Source organism: Agelaius tricolor, unplaced genomic scaffold (genome assembly GCF_023055355.1).
Source record: "Agelaius tricolor isolate 1412-34295 unplaced genomic scaffold, bAgeTri1.0.p SCAF_6, whole genome shotgun sequence".
NCBI lineage: Eukaryota > Metazoa > Chordata > Aves > Passeriformes > Icteridae > Agelaius > Agelaius tricolor.
Window position 1 is genome coordinate 38925208 of NW_027269266.1, and position 16667 is coordinate 38941874.

Genomic DNA, 16667 nt, shown 5'->3' on the forward strand with positions numbered 1-16667 from the left:
AAGGCACCACATGCAGGTACACAGGCACATCCCCAACCCCTACACCACAATCCTTCCTTCCCATCCTCACTGAGGAGGAAAAGGATTTCCTGCTGTCACTTCTCTGAAACCAGAAGGTGATGGAGTTTGGGGTGACTTTCTTTTAACTTTCACATTACTAGCCCATATTCATCCTATCTAGCAGTGATTAAGTAAGTTAGGAGCATCCTGCCATGCCTGAATAGGTCAGTGAAGAGAGAACATCTCTAAATGTTCCTTGAAGACATTAGGTATTAGAGTGGAAGTTAAACACCAGGATTATAAATTCAGTACCTTACTCTGTCTGAAACCAGGCATCTTTTGTACATGTGAAAAAATATGCTATATTAATATGAAAAAGCAGCAAGACTAAATGGAGTAACAATAGAAAACTGGGGGGAAAGTTTTTTCATTCTGAATTTTGTTCTGTGAATCCAACCAAATGTGCATAAGATCAGCTTTTAAATTAATGTCTGTTTCAGATGTCCTGAAAAGTTCTCATGATCTGCAGTACTAAAAATGTGAATATTAAAAATATAAAAAATAAAACAAGGAAAATTATTGGATATGAATCTTCTGAGGGTAAATATTACATGCTTCCTCTAAATTTAATTTAAGCTTAGTGGCTATAAAGGCTCCACTTTAGAAATAATTTAATAAACTGAAGATGAGAGTGATGCTGCCATACAACTGCAGTTTTCAAAACAGTGAGCAAACACTGGAAAACATGTGAAATATCCATTTCCATATAAATGATCTGGTTTCATATATATGGATCCACATAAATGGCTTTTTCTATAAAAAACATGATTATTTTTATCTTGAGGGGATACAGAAGTTCAACCTAGATCTTTAAGGGAGACAAGGAGTTCAGTGCATAGGCTGAAGATCTGGGCAGTAGCCATAAGGCAGAGATGAACTAATTTGAGGAAAAAACTGCTTAAAAGGTGTTTTGAACCTGCATCTAAAAAGACAGAACTGTGTTTCTAAAGGTGAGCTGTGATATTGACCTGTGTCAAAATGAGTATAATGAAGATTCAATTTATTAAAGACAAGCGAATAAATAAATATTGTTATATTGATAGTACTATTGATAAATAGGGTTGAATTGATTATAAAAGATATTGATTATATCTTTTAAAGGAGGAGTTCAGAATCTCATATTGATCCACATGCAAAGTTAAATTCCCAGAATAAGTTTGGAAGATGGAAAAAGAAATCATTTGAACTCATAATCAGTGCTTGGTTTCCTAGAGCAAGCTGCTCTAAGGAGAAATAAATTAGGTTCAGTAATTCAGTAAAAAGGAATCGGTACATAAGGTTTTCAGATAAACCAAACATACTCAGTTTCCAGTCCTACTGAGATCACAGATTAGAAGAGTTTTGAGTTCCTTTTGGGAAAAAAATAACATTGCCAAAAGCTGTCTGCCCCTCCCTACACGTGTCTTTAAGGAATGCATTACCAAATGTACTGCGTAAGGAGCTTTAGCCTCAGCTCACACAAGAAGGAATTGTTCTTTCAGCTTTTCACGCCTTGCTTCCAAAGATTATCTCAAGATGGGAGGGAAAATCCCATCTGAACGTTGTCCTTCCTTTCAAAAGTGTCTGGGAGGGCCCAGCAGAGCAAACAGCAAACTTGGAGTTGTAGCACACACCCCACTAGGGTTGGGTTTGGTTTTGTTTTTTCTTTTTTTTTGTTTGAAGTGCTGTTGGTGTAGTGTACCTCAAACCCTTTGCATTACAAACTTCTTTTGCTTCCTTGGCACAGGCCTTGGGAGCTGAGTGACTGGCCCAGTTCTTGCTTAAAGGCAGTAACAAAATTTCTGGCTGTTTCTCCAGTACAACTGTTCCTGACTGCTGAACTCCTCCAGAGCCTTGCAGCAGGACGCCTGCTCTGCTGACCACTGGAGTTGGTCTGAGCCAATCAAAAACATGGGCTTGACCTACTGCTGGTGTGCAGTATTCACAATTTTAGACATTCCAATTTTAAGACTGGATTTTTTTTTTTTTCAAATTGGAATTAAAAAAAATAAAATTAATCTTCAAAATTTTAAGCCTTTCTAGGTGTGGTTTTGACCACTTTGAGAGTCTCTATCATACACATCCCCAGCCAGAATGGTCCAGCTGCAACATATGCATGCAGCTAAAGCCCCTGGAATACAAGGGCCAGAAGAGCTGAGGTATTATGCTCATACAATGATGGTGAAACAGGCTGCAGTGGGAGCAAAGGGAGTTGCAAAAAGCCATGCACTTCTCTGGAGAGGAGCTTAAATTGACTTAATTTCTTTTTTCTTGTTGTTGTTGGCTCATTCTCTGGCACTCAGTGTACCCACACAGACTGGCACACACCAGGGCCCCAGAATGAGCTTAGCCTAAGGTGTGAGGCTGTGCCAGGATTTCCTAGGGTTGGGACTGACTGGATGAGTTTATCCCTGCTTCTTTAGGGCTGCAGTGCAAGGGCAAACTGCATGTGGAAAATCCTTGGGCTGTCAAATGGGAGATCTTGGCTAAAATGAACTTCTGTGAGGACAGCCAGGAAGAGGCTTTTGATTGTGCCTTGAGACTGCACCTGCAAGTTTGCATGTCTTGAGCGTGGTTCTTCTGCAGTCGGCACACACAGCAGGCTGCACAGTTGCTTCACCACTCTCTTCATGAAGCAGAAACTTGGCCTGGTGTTGTACTCATTATTTATCTGCATTTGGCATAGAGCCTGGGAAAGGCAGAGGAAGTGTGCTGCCACACTGCAGAGAGCCTGCAGAGACCCCCTGCTCCTGTTAGCCTCCAGGACAGTGGTCAGCTGCAGTGGCTGTCCCTGGTCCCCCTGGGGGGCCCTTCTCACTCGTGGGGGATTAGATCCAAGGGACAGGTGTGCTTTGGGAAGGCTGCATCAACAGGTGTGTCCCTCCCCCCTGGTGCAGGGCCAGCATGGTGTCTCTTGTGTGGTACAGAGGCGTAAATTTCTCCACTGCAAGGGCGGTCAAGGATTGAAACAGGCTGCTCAGGGAGGTGGTAGAATCACTGTCCCTGGAAGTTTTTAAGAAACATGAAGTTGTGGTGTTTAGAGACATGGTTTAGTGGTAGACCTGGCAGTGTTAGGTTACTGGTTGGACTTGGTCATGGAGATCTCTTCCAGCCTTAGTGATTCTAGGATTCAATAAACTCGCTAGCAAAGCCCAGGCTCTGCTTGGCTGGTGGCCCCACAGTGCTGGCTCCAAGTCTCCAGCTGTGGGGCATCCAAGTCACGGTGCTGTTGGAGTTGTTTGTGGTGAGCATGTGGCTTTCTGCCACCCACCCTTTTGGTTCCTGCCCATTGGGGTCATAGGATGGAGATACAGGTCTGAAGTGACCTTCAGTATCTAACAGAACACTTTCAGCTCTCTCACTGATGACTGGTCAGTCAGTGCATTTTGGGACTGGAGACAATAATAAATGAGATTTTAGTGGCCCAAGATGGGAAATAGCATTTTTTTAATGTCTAGTGAAAAGTCTTAGAGAGAATTAAATGAACCACAGGGAGCCTGATCCAGACACTAACATCACCATCAGTCCAGCAACCCCAGGAGCTGTTCCTTCACTGAAGGCAGAAACTGAGCTGTCAGCTGTTAGGATTATGAAAGACAAGTAGTTCATGGGGTGCTCAGGTTCATGGTTCTGGTTAGGCTCATCTTGTCAACAAACAGGCACATTTTGAACAGCAGGACACTTACCTTTGACAGCGAAAAGCTCAGCAGTGTCATGGGGATAGGGAAGAGAATATCTCACATAGGAGCTTGGGGAATCTGGGATGGAAAGGCTTGGGCAAAATGAGAGGTGTGTGTTAGGACCTCTGCACTGAACATCAGAGATCTCTATGCAACTGAATAAGATCACAAGGAGCCTCAGTGCCAGAGGCTGGGAGTGGGACCCAGCCTGAGAAATAGGGACTCATGAGGGTAGGTGGCAGTGGGGTCTGGCCGCACAGTGACAGAGCAGCTTGGTTCCACATCACCCCTGTAAAGCCTCCTCAGCTCCTGGCTGCATTACTGTGGAGGCATTTCATCTTGTTTCAGTTGGTTGTGTGATATATGGCTTCTGTGGGCTGATAATTCTCTCTAAAGGAAAGGGGTATTTCTCTAAATGCTATATTTGTATAGTAAGGAAAAATAATGTGATTTTTTTCATTTCTTAGAAAACACTGTTGTGTTGCAGAGGTAGCATGAGTGGCCTCATCTGTCTCTCTCTGTTTGCAGTATTTATTTATCACATTGATAAAAGATAGACTTGGCAAATCCCTGTGAAAGAGTGACTATGGTCTGCTAGTCTTTCATTTATCCTCAGTGTGTAGCTAACTTTCCATGGATATTTAAAACAACAACATTTAATCTCTAGCACAGTTAAAAGGCTTATGTGTTCCTGGTTCAGAAGTGAAACACGTTGGCAACGGTTCTTATTTATTTTATTTGTATGACCCAGCTTGAAAACTGAGTAGTCAAAGGAGGAGTTCTCATTTTAATGTGCTGTGGGACTGAGTTGCTTCAGTGAAAGCAGAGGCTGTCGTGAAGTTACTGATGCATAACTCTGCTTTTCCACATTAGTCTGGTCTTTGGCTACAGGGATTTCATCAGCATCTTTTTTTCTAAATATTAGCAAGAGATGTTAGTCCTTGAGCACTGATTGGTGGATTAATCAAAGCTCTCAACCAATCAATAGGTAGAGGTTTGCATAATAATGGAATTATTTCTGAAGAACTGAGCCAATTGGAATTGCAAAACTTTCTGCTTCAATTTGCTTTTTGAATGCCTCTGCTTTACCTGCCTCTATTGCTCACCCTTTCAAAGTACTGAGTAACAATGAGGATGCTTCCAAATTCCTACATGTTTCATTTTTTGTATGGTTTTGGGGTGTGGAGGGTGGATAAGGGGGAAACTACCAATAAAACTTACATAGCTTGCATATAGAAAAGAGGAAAAAAGTAAAGAAAAGAAAAAAAAGAGACAGATAAAGAAAATTATTTGCATTCTTGTCTCCCTGCTTTTCCCAAAGCTAAAAATGTGTTCTGAAGCTCATATTCCTTTTCTTGTCTTGTCTACCTTCCCTCCAGGACTGTTTGCATGATTTTCCTTCCATTGTTGGTACTGTAGCACTTCTGACCCCTCACTAGCATCTTTTGGTTACTGGAGAGGAACTAGCTTTTGGATGTGTATAAATGTAAATTGATGTGAGAGGAAGGAAGATGACTGCAGGGAAAGATAACTGGAAAGGGAAATAAGGTTTTTCAATATTTGAGGTTTGTAACTTCAGTTGAATTTGCCGTAAGTTCAGTGTTCTTGTGTATGGTGCTCCTCTCCTCTCTTCTGCCCCTTACTTAAAGACATGGTAATAACTGGGTATATTTTTATGGAGAGCAGCTTGAAAACATGCCTGCTTTAGTCTTTTATTTCTGTTTTGTAAAACAGTGAAGAATTCATCATACACAGTAATGTGTTATTTCGTGAAGTAGTGAGTCTGGAGATGCAAAGCTAGAATTCAGTGGTCATTAGCCACTACATCCAAAGACAAGCATCCATAGCCTTGAGATCAGAATCCACATTAAACAGCACAACAGTATTACATGCCTCCTGATTTTGGACCTTTTGGGGTCTCTATTTACATTTTTTTTGTTGCATCCAAAAGGGTTAAAATTTCCCTAGAGCCTGAGGTAAGAAAAGCTAAAAACTTTTTTCAGCTTCTGATTCTGGTATTTAGCTACCTTAGATTTGCCTTAGTCATTCTTGCCCCTGTAAAGATGGTGTGTGTGAATCACAGCTTGAAGCAATTTCTCTTTCCAATATTGAGACCTTGTATGTAAAAGGCAGTGATGGAGCAGATATCTTGGTTCTGTCCTGTCTTCATACATCTTCTTGAAACAAAATGCATGATTGTGTTTGACAAGGCACATCCTCACTGATTTTAATGGAGTGAAGTTTGAAACTAGTTTAGTTAAACCAGGGCAGATGGCTGCAGGACTGTGTGTAATTTCATAACAGTGCAAGGTTGCAGTGCTGCTGCAAGGTTATTAATCTTATTTTAGGACAACTCAGCAAAAAAAGGGTATTGCTGTTGTCAACTCAATGTTGAACAGGTAGAAATTAATTCCTGCCTATTAAAATGTGTTATAAACAAATAATAATAAACTCTAATAAAAAGAATTAAAAACTCTGTCTCAGAGAACTTTCTCGGAGAAGGTGTTGTCTGGATTACTGCACAATATAATGATTGCATCTTATATTTTTGGTTATTTAACATTAGCAGCAATTACGTAGTAATGCCTGATCCCAGTCAGGCTTGTGCTGGCAGGTGATCAGATATTATGTAAAGCTTATATCAATAAAAATGGGCAGAGCCATGAAAATTTGCAAGGGCATAACTAAATTGATTTAATGCAATCAAGACCTGGTTGTCTGTAGACAAGGGGTTTTTTTATTACTTCAATACAGTTATTTTACATATGGCATCTATGTCTCTTTCATGTTTCTATGCAAGAGTTCAGCAAACAAGAATAGGAGTTGGAGCGGTTACCAAAATGGAAAGTTTAGCCTAAAGAGCTGAAATAGAACAAGAAAGCTGCTTTCAAATTTGTTTTTTTTTTTTCAATTATTCTTGCTACAGGCTTTGTTTTATAAGATGTTTTCATTTAGTCTCAGAATAAACATGTGCCCTGTGTCACCCAGGACCACAGGTTGAACTGCAGAACTCCCCCCTCCTCCCCCAGCCCAGTTAGATCTTGTTGCTTGTTATTAAGAAAGGCATTTTAGATGGGGAAAGAACAGGAGAAGATACTATGAAAAGTATTCTGTTTTCAAGCAACCTTTTTCATGATGAACAGGCTGAATGGGAAGTGTTCAGGCTGGAAAGCACATCTGCTTAAAATACATGTTGAATTTTTTTTCTTTATTTATGTTAACATTAGCACATTTGGAGAAATCACGTTTTCTTCACAATCTCTTTACTAAATTAGGACACAAATCCAAGAACACTTGTTCATGAGAGTAATTGTCTATAAATGTGTAGTGTCACTGAGTTCAATAAGAGCAATCATGCACAGAATTAAGCACATGCATGAGAGTTTGCAGAAATTTGGCAAATATGTTGCCTTCATGAAAAGATTACCCAGCCGCTATGAATTCTTGGCTTGGTCCTATTTTGAGCAGCCCTTCTTGTACAAGTCATAAGCTATTCTACTGTGTTAAGCCTAACTGAGGATATTTCTCTTATTCTGTTGCAGCAACAAGAGCAAGATCCCACAAATCTATACATCTCAAATTTACCCGTGTCCATGGATGAGCAGGAACTGGAGAATATGCTGAAACCCTTTGGACATGTCATTTCCACCAGAATATTACGAGATGCGAATGGAGTCAGCAGAGGAGTCGGCTTTGCCAGGTGAAACCTTTGCTCTTACTTTTCATGCACATTTCATCGCCTTTGGTCCTTTGCAGTTGCTGTCTGTTCTGTAGCTCTGAAATCTCACAGCTATGGAAGATGCAGAGTGGCACCTTTATCAGGTATCCATTCTTTCCACCAGGAAATGCCAGTGTGGAAGGATGTTCATTTCATTGCTCTAAAAACTGGTTCATTCTGGGTAGATATATGTAAATAAAAATGGCTGGGAATAGTGAGCTATTAGTCCAGAATCAAGCTTGGGTAATAATAAATGTCCTACAGCAAAAAGCACACACTTGGTAAAGAAACCAAGGCCTGGGGTGAACTTATTGCAGTCTTTCAGTACCTGAAGGTATCCTGTAAGAAATCTGGAGAGAAACTAGACAGTCTTTAAGGTCCCATCCAACCCAAACCATTCTATGAAACTGTTTAAATATTTGACAAAGATTTTGCAACAGGAGAAAGTAAACTTAGCAGCTGGAAGAGCAAAGGGTAGGAACTGTGACTGAAGAAATGTGTCTTCCTTGAAAGCTTCGGCTTCCTTGAACTGCAGCTGTGAAAAGAGCTTAAGGAGAAATATTTGCATAGAAAAAGCCCTGATGGAGTAGTCAGACATTTTAGACCGAATGGGCAACATATTATTACCATGTATTTCATTGTTAGTACAGATAGACAAGGCTCCATGTTTACTCTCAGGGAATATTTACATAGATTCTCTTCAGCTTGAAACATTCTCAAATCAAATAGTTTTCTTCTCAAAAGCCAAGAAATAGAGTGCTATATATAGAAGGGTATTGAAAAAACAAATAAGAAGAGAAATTTGCAATTCTGCTGCAAATCAGTCTTCTGCTTCAAAAGAAAAGGGGAAAAAATCCCAGATCATTGTTTCTACAGAATATTCATAACACTATGCTTTGTAAGGGAGGCAAAATAACTTCTTCATCTTGGAAATTTCTCTGAAATCCATCATATCTTGGTATATCATGGCACTTCTGTTAGTGCCATAATACCACTGAGTGAAAGGAGGTCCTGTGTGATAAAATATTAGCTTTCAAGAAAAGTGACATTGTAGTGTTACCCCAGCCCTTGATGTGAAAGGTCATCATGCACAAAAAGTATTTAGATAATATTGTCTGAATTCAATGAGAAAAGGCAAAACATTTATGCTGAAAGTCTAAGTCATGGATAAACTCGCATTTTTTGAAAATTGACTTACTTTGTGAAAATGTATTTAATTATGGAACATATTTCAGGGATCTTTAATGATCTAACTTGTAGGTTGTGTAATTCACCACGTCAGTGACAGTGGGGTAAAACCTTCACTCCATCAAAGTGTTCAGCAGATCTCCCACTGATTTGAGTGAGGCTAAAGTTAATCCAGGAATTTAGAACCATAGTCGAATGCTGACTCCTGTCTTTGCAGAATTATCAATACAATATTTAATTACATAACCAGCTGACTTTCTTTTTGTACAGAAGTGCTATCTGGTATCATTTTCCTGCATGTCAAACCAAACAGGTTGTTAATTTGTTTAGCTTTGCTTGTATTCATGAAGGCTTCATTCTAGTGTGCCTATGGCGTGGGCACCAAGGCAGTATAGGTGGGGGATGGAAGCTGGATTTCCAGTCTAAGTAAGATTTTAGAAGTTCAAATCAGTGCCCCAGGTGAGGATCCTGGCTATTCTGATTGGGACCTTTTATCAAAGCATATCTTGCCTGCCTGTGGAATATACCATGATGCTTAGCATAGCTCTAAACAGAGCCACAGAAGCACCAGAGAAAAAATTAAATTTGCATATACTGAAATGATGCAACATCCAGCAATTTTGAAATATGATGATTCAAAGTTATTAATTACATTTTATGATGATTAAAAGTCACTTTCTGAGTCTGCCCAATCATGGAAATAGTCAATCTCAAAATAAGCGTATTCATTCAAAAAGCAGTGAGAAGTAAAGACTGAAGGTAAGCAGTTATTGTCAGATTTTTCTTCTAAATGGGTATGACTAGCAGTTTTATAGTACTGCAGGTGGCTACTCAATCATTTATAACCTGGAGAACTTCAAATGTTCTTGGATCAAAATTATCTTAGTTATGTCTGGTGACATTAACAGCCTCCCTTAGAGTATGTGTGTACAAAACTAACTCTGAGTGAAAGTCAAGCCATGAAACAATTTCCTCTCTTTTGCATCCTTCAGAAGCAGCTGAACAGATTTTCCTGAATCTTTCCAGAGCATTTCACTGTGGCCTGAGCCAACTATGCCTGGGTACACCCCAGGGGAGATTTTGGGGAGGAGAGTTATGAGCAAGGGGCCAGAGAAGGGAAACTTTAGACTTTGACTGTGGCTTCATAAAAGCCAATCCATGCTATAAGCTCTATACATCTCTCTCTGCCTCACCCCTGGCCCATGCTTTTTACTTCCAGGCCATTTTACCTGCCTTCAGACTCTCCTTGGGAGCTGGCATTCCACAGGGCTCCCACTGCCGTGGTCTTTGGCAGGACTGTTTCTGTTGACATTGGCAAGCAGAAGCTGAGACTAAACACAGCCTATCCTAGAGCAGAGAGAGAAATGAGAAATAGGAGGGGGCAGAAATGCCTACTAGAAGTAGGATATTGGAAAAAGGAGGCACTTCTTTGGATGTGAAGCTTTGAGTTCAGTCTTTTGTAAGATTGCCTGTTAAAAGAGGGAATGACACTGTGATGCTGTTGCACAGAATTTCATCACAATACTTAAATTTGTAGGTGTTTCTCTTAAATACCTGTTGCTGGGAGTTGTCTAATAATTTCAGCAGCTGATCTTCCATTTTAAAAGTGTAAGTGTATTCTTCAGAGCTTAGAACATAAACATGGTCCTTCATCCTAAAAAAAAAAAATCAGCAAGGTGAAAGAGCAAAACAATACAAAACAAAACAAAAAAAATGGAAAGAAATCCACAGAAACTGGATTTTAAACTTCAAGATATAATTTTAAAATTGATATTTTATGAGTTTGGCAGACAACATTAGTAGTGTTGTTGATGGTATGAGTAAAAAGCAGATCAGAGAGAGTAAGAAGGTCTTTGAGGGAGGCTGGAATTACTGGATAGGAGAAGGTATTGAGAGCATGGAGGGAAATATTTATCTTCATCCCAAAGAAGTGTTGCCACTTAAAAAGAGGAACTGTATGTGCTGGAAGACCTGGATTTCCACAGGCCCACAGAGGATAAATTCCAGATGTTAAGGTGACAGAAGATAAAGGAATGACAAAATCACAGTGGAGGCAAAGCAGTGCTACTGTTTGCTAGGAGGAATATTTAGAGAGAGATTTCTGAGGATCAGTGATGTTGCTACTTTGGAGACAGAAGTGTCAGCAGCACCAGGGGATAAAGAACATTCAGGCAGTTTAGGGATGCATTTGTGAAGAGGAAAACTGCTTTGTTCTTCCTTATTCAAGGGTTTAATTGAAGGTGGTTGAAAAGGTGCTATAATTTAGCTTGAATAAATCCATCATCTGGGATGGTAGTACAGGCTTAGATATTATAAGGATCATTCCTACTTTCAGTCAGAAGAATGATCTGTCATATCCTGCATCTTACCCAGGAAATTGCTTTATAATTTAATATCTCAGGTGAAACTGAGATATTAAACTGATTTCCAAACTAATTTGGAAATCCCAAACATGCTTCAAAGACTTTGTGTGATATCTGTAAAATATATCTGTGGTGATATATTTCCACTGAAAGGCCTCCCTGGAAAAGCCTCAGATCCACACTGCAGGGTGCTGGGGAGGTTTGTGTGGGGATGTATCTCTGAGACCCTCAGATTTCCATCTGCTGTTGCAACCTGGAAAAATTTTGCTGGACTTCATACATCCCTAAGAAAATTGGCAAGCATGAAGCTGCAATTTCAAGAAGAAGCAGGGAGAAGCAAACTCCAGGGAAGGACAGATGGATCAGGATCCCTAGACAAATATCAATGGGACTCCATAAGATGAAGATGAATATGCAGCTCTGAAAGGTGATGAGGGAGGAAGCTGGAAAATTGGGAGCCATCAGGTGATTTGGCTGAGCAATTTGCATAATCCAAGCCTGAGGTACTGTGAATTTAATTGAAGAATTTTTTGGGCTTTGGAAAAGGGAGCAAGGAAATATTGGTATATACCTTGGGGAGGGACTTCACTGGTACCACTGAATCAATGAAATAAAAATTGCTTTTTATAACCCCACAATAAAATACCATTCAAGTATTATTTAAGTATCTTCCCTAAAGAGATAGTATTGTTAATAACACCATACACAGGTTTGTCACACTCAGCTGAACAGCAGAACAAGCATTTTATAGGTCCTTTTAAATGATAAAGTGCAAAGAAAGAGTTAGAAGCCACTAACTTTTTTATTTTGTTTGCTGTCTTGTAACTTAAAACGACCTTGCAAGATTCCTCCCACAAGCGACATTTTACAACAAAGTCATAAGCTTCTGAAAACAGAAATTTATGATGGAAATGCTGACAGTCAGACAGTCAAGTATTGCACTGCTGGCAGGCACCAGTATAATACTTAACCTGAGACTGTGAAGACAGTAGCATAAATCAGCCTAGGTCTAGGTGGAAATGGCTGTGTGTTTGTACTGTTCTTTTCCAGTAACACGAGAAAATTTGTACAACACAAATGGTCATAAAAAAATGTTATAATGCTGTTTCCAGCAAATGACCAAAGTCAAGAGATTCTCAATTAGCTGGCACCTCAGAGCAAAGGTACACATCAGGGAGATGCTTCCATCCCTTTGTGACCTAGCTGGGGGTCTGTAGTGAGCCATTTAAACACTCTGCTCTTGGGAGTTTGGGCTTCATCCTCATCTTTTCTCTACCTTATTCTTCTGGGAAAGCTTCTAATGGGTTGCTTTTCTTTGCTTTTCTATCTTTTTTTACTAAACTTATCTCCTGCTTGTCCCCATTTTACATGTCTTAAATTTAGTCTTTGGAAACAATATTCAACTCGGCAACTAAAAGAGAGCAACAAAAACTAGGAAACGAGATTTTGAGCTATCACAGGATCATTATTCTATTTATAGAAGCTCTGCATGGATTTCAGTAGAAATGGTTATGCTCCAGTTTCCATTGAAGTAAAACTTGAGAGATGAGCCTTTCATTTCTATGTTTTTGTTTTTTTTTTTTTCCTTAAAGGAGGCTGTGCATCTTTCAGAGGTTTTCAGGATAATGTATATGTAATAAAGTTATTTCTTCTGACCCAAAGAGGTTTTTGGGTCTCTAGAGATTTTTTATCTCTAAAAAAAAAATACTGTAGTGCATACTCAGGCAGCTCACCTTGGCGTAATGGGTGATGCTGCAAGGTATAAAATGAACCACATCTCCAGAGGAAAAGAGTGGTTTCTGTAGGTTTTTTATATTTATCTGAGAAAGTAAACAACCTCCTGTTGTTCAAGCAGACAGTTGAAGAATATACAGGCAAGACATGTTTGGAAAAGATATAATTTGTGAGCCATGAGGAGAACTTGTCAAAATAAATGTCTTCTTAGGCTGTGAGTGGCAAAGGGAATAGCTTTTTTCCAACATAAAATGGATTCAAACCAAAAAGCACAAACATCTTGAAGCAATCTCTTACTGACTGAAAAGTTGGGGAGATAAGATACCTAAATCTTTTACAGGGAAGGAGGAAATCTGGTTGCAGCCGCATCTGGGTCTTAGAATGCCTGGAATTAAATTAGCAAAATAAATTTAAAAACTAGTGAATGTGTTCCCATGGAAGGATGAAAAACATAGGAAACCTTATGCTAATCAAAACTATCTCGTTTAGAGATACTCTTCAGAGTATTTGAGATCTGTAGATAATTTTGCCTCACATCTTTTATATCCTAGCAGTTGAAATACTACCTGTTACCTAATATCGAGATAATGTCCATGAATTACTAAAATAAGACTTTCAGAAATTATTTGGAGACACCAACCAGAAAAAAAGGACCACCAATTTTCTATCTGATGTTTGCCAGTGGATCATCTTCCTTGCAGTTAAATGTTTCTGCCTAATTTCTCTTTTGAATTTATCTGGTTCTTGTCACAACTTTCTGAGGAAGAGTAAAGAAGTCCTTACTCCCTGGTTTATTCTCCCCACAAAGGTACTTATGTGCTATCAGACTGCCCCTCTAGTCCTCTTCTTGATATGCTAAAGAAATGCAGTTCTCTGGTGTATATTCTAACTATGGTTTCCATTCTTTGGGCTCCCCTCCCTGTAGAATTCTGTTACTACCCACCTGCTTCCATCTTTGCAAAATGCCTTAAATAGTAAGGAAACATTGTTCTTGAAGATTTATTATTCCCACTCTTCTAAATGTAAACAATATTATTGTGTTGATCATAACATGAATGTGGTAATTACAATTCAATCTTTAAATATTTATTTTGGATATTAAAAAAATAGTCCTGATTCTCATTTATATTATTATTATTAAGGAAAGTGACTATAGGATATATGTAAACCAAACCCACACTTTTCCACTAGGTGGTAATTACATGGTACTGAATATTTCTCAGGTAATAATTATGTAATTACCATGGTATTCCTTATATAAAAAATTGTATTAAGTTGTTTCTTGACACTGCATCAATCTTTATAATAAGCATGTACAAGAGCTTTAGGTAGGCAGTTAAAATAATTTTTATTTCCTCTCCTCTCCTCTCCTCTCCTCTCCTCTCCTCTCCTCTCCTCTCCTCTCCTCTCCTCTCCTCTCCTCTCCTCTCCTCTCCTCTCCTCTCCTCTCCTCTCCTCTTCATTTTCATGTTAAATGTTCCCTATTACTTCTAACAACACATAATGACTACTTTGGTGCCATTATGGTCTGTAGAGAGATATATAATATCATTTTAATATTATAAAATAAATTATTTTAATTTTATTTTTATAATATAATAATAGAATATAAATATAATAAATATTTAATAGCAAGATCTGAACATCAAATTATTTGGTTCTGATGTTTGCTTAAGCATCCACTATTTAAGTTTGTTTGGATTTTCTTTTCTTTTATTTTTTTATATTGAAGTATCTTTAGTTTATGTAGCTAGAAAAAAAATCATAAAAATTATAGCTAGAAATATAATCAAAATATAGCTAGAAAATAATAATAAAAACATTCTTCAGATTTAAAAAAATTTACTTCTTTTCAAATTGGACAGAATATAGACAGTCTCATTACTTATTTTGTATTTGGGATCCCTACAACTTAGTTTCCAGAATTGGGAGATGTATAGACACAGGTAAAAATAAATTATCATGGTTTTATTAGTTCTTTTGGGTTTATATAATTATCTGTACCTTTTAAAAATTATAAAAGCCTATGGCTTTGATAATTATTTTTTTCTGCAGTGCACTCCTGGTTCAAAATAATATTTAGATGCATTATGATTATCTCCAAATTTCATTTAAAGATGAATTATTATTTTATAGCCTCCTAGGATAAAAACCAAAAATATACAATTGAAAGGAATTTGAAAGTGGTACTTCACAAATTATCTAATCAGACCAAATTTCTATTATCATGTGAAGCTGTTTTCCTTTCCTTTCCAGCAAGTGTTATCTGTATCTTTCAGTAGAAAGTTTTGAAGCATCCAGGATCTGTATCTTTTATCCAGAATATTATATTTTGTCATATTTTTGTTCTATCAATTATGAAAGGAATGCTAATATTAAAAAATGTGTTAAATTAAAAAATGTATTTGAGTGTGTCCTTCCCCCAAGTTTACCTGTGCTCAGCTGACATTCTTTTACAGAAAATCTTTTAACATGTAACAATTCCATTAGTGATACTTTTATTAAATCCCAGTCTCAAGCAACATTTTGAAACATTGCTAGCTCGTATAAGAAGAATAATTCATAGCACATTCTACAATAGACAAGTGCTGCAGCTTTCTGAAGGAAAAGTAGGAGGAATTTATTAATGTGGACCTAAAGAAAGTGTATTTTTGGGACCTCTGCCCAGATACAGCTCGTCTTTATGGATAAAACAAGAAGAGGAGTAATGTGTGAATCTGTGTGTGTGGATAGATTCAACTCATGTGTAGGTGCCTGCCATAGACATTGACACATAAAAAACCACATAAGTGGTTGATATTGATCAGAATTTTGGCTGAACTAAACCCTGGGTCTTGTTAAGGCAAGAATCAGAATTTTGCTAATATATCTGGTTGCTCTGTTCCCCTAATTTTTCCCAGTCAATCAGTGAGCTAATCATCCTGAAGAACTCAATTTGAAAGGGTTATTTCTAAGCAGAGGGGTGTTGTGGACAATTGAAATTCATGTTTTGGTGGCCCTGGGGTGGAAGCCTTCCTGATGAGTGCGTGGGTGCCTGGCCAGCCTTTGCCTGGCTGGGGGGAAAGGCCACCCCCATAGGCAGAAGCTGCAGGAAGCACAGGAGGGCTCAGGTGGGCTGGGCAAAGGATGGATGCAGTTGTTACTCAGCAACACATCTGAGGGGAGCATGTATAGAGGGCTTTGTCCATTGTGCTGCCTTTTCAGGCTGAGTCGATAATGCCAGTGTCGGTTTCAAGCGAAGCGTGTGCCAGATTACAGATAGCCAGCAATGGCATTTGAGAGCCGTTAATTGTGAAACTTGAGAGGAAAATGTGCACATTCTTTTTCAGAGTGCTATTTGAATTATGGGCTTTTTATCCCAGAACACTGTGGGTTTCACTTTTATTCTCTTCCCACATAAAACGCATGAAGTGCACTGAGTCTCTTTCATTTGGCAGCTTATATATTGCATTCTTTGCAGGGATTGCTTTGGCTTGTTAAAATGTACCCCATGTATTAAAATGAAATTGTCACTGCTGTGTGGTGCAACATAACATGGTTTGACACCAAGTGCCTGCAGCTACAGAAAACAGACTTTTATTGCATTTATTCTTTCAGAGACAAGAGTCTCTAAAGGCTCAGCACAGACATTCGCTTAGTTAAGTCTGAATGAAGCCAAATCGAACAATCTAAGTCACTGTCTTTGTGCTCGTAGAAAGAGCCCAGCCCACATGATACACAGTGATACAACCTGGAAGGGGAAAGTTTTAATTTCATCTGAAACAATTGGACAATAGACTGATTTCCTTAAAAAAATTAAATGGGAAGGCAGGATTTTTTGGGCTTCTTTTTTGGTTTTTTGGGTTTTTTTGTTTTCTTTGTGGTATGGTGTGGTTTCTTGGACTCGAGCAGAATTGTACCCTGGGAGACAAACTGCTGCTGTATGTGAACCACTCTTTCCCCAAA

At 38.7% G+C, this 16667-nt stretch overlaps 1 protein-coding gene across 6 annotated transcripts in view; it reads left to right on the forward strand.

Moving 5' to 3' along the window:
• RBMS3 (RNA binding motif single stranded interacting protein 3) overlaps nucleotides 1-16667 on the forward strand; it is a 707113-nt gene that overhangs the window by 543684 nt on the left and 146762 nt on the right. For all 6 annotated transcript variants that reach the window (XM_071429410.1, XM_071429411.1, XM_071429414.1 and 3 more), the window contains one exon: nucleotides 7262-7419. In XM_071429410.1, the coding sequence (XP_071285511.1) occupies nucleotides 7262-7419 (158 nt within the window). The remainder of the gene's footprint in view (nucleotides 1-7261; nucleotides 7420-16667) is intronic.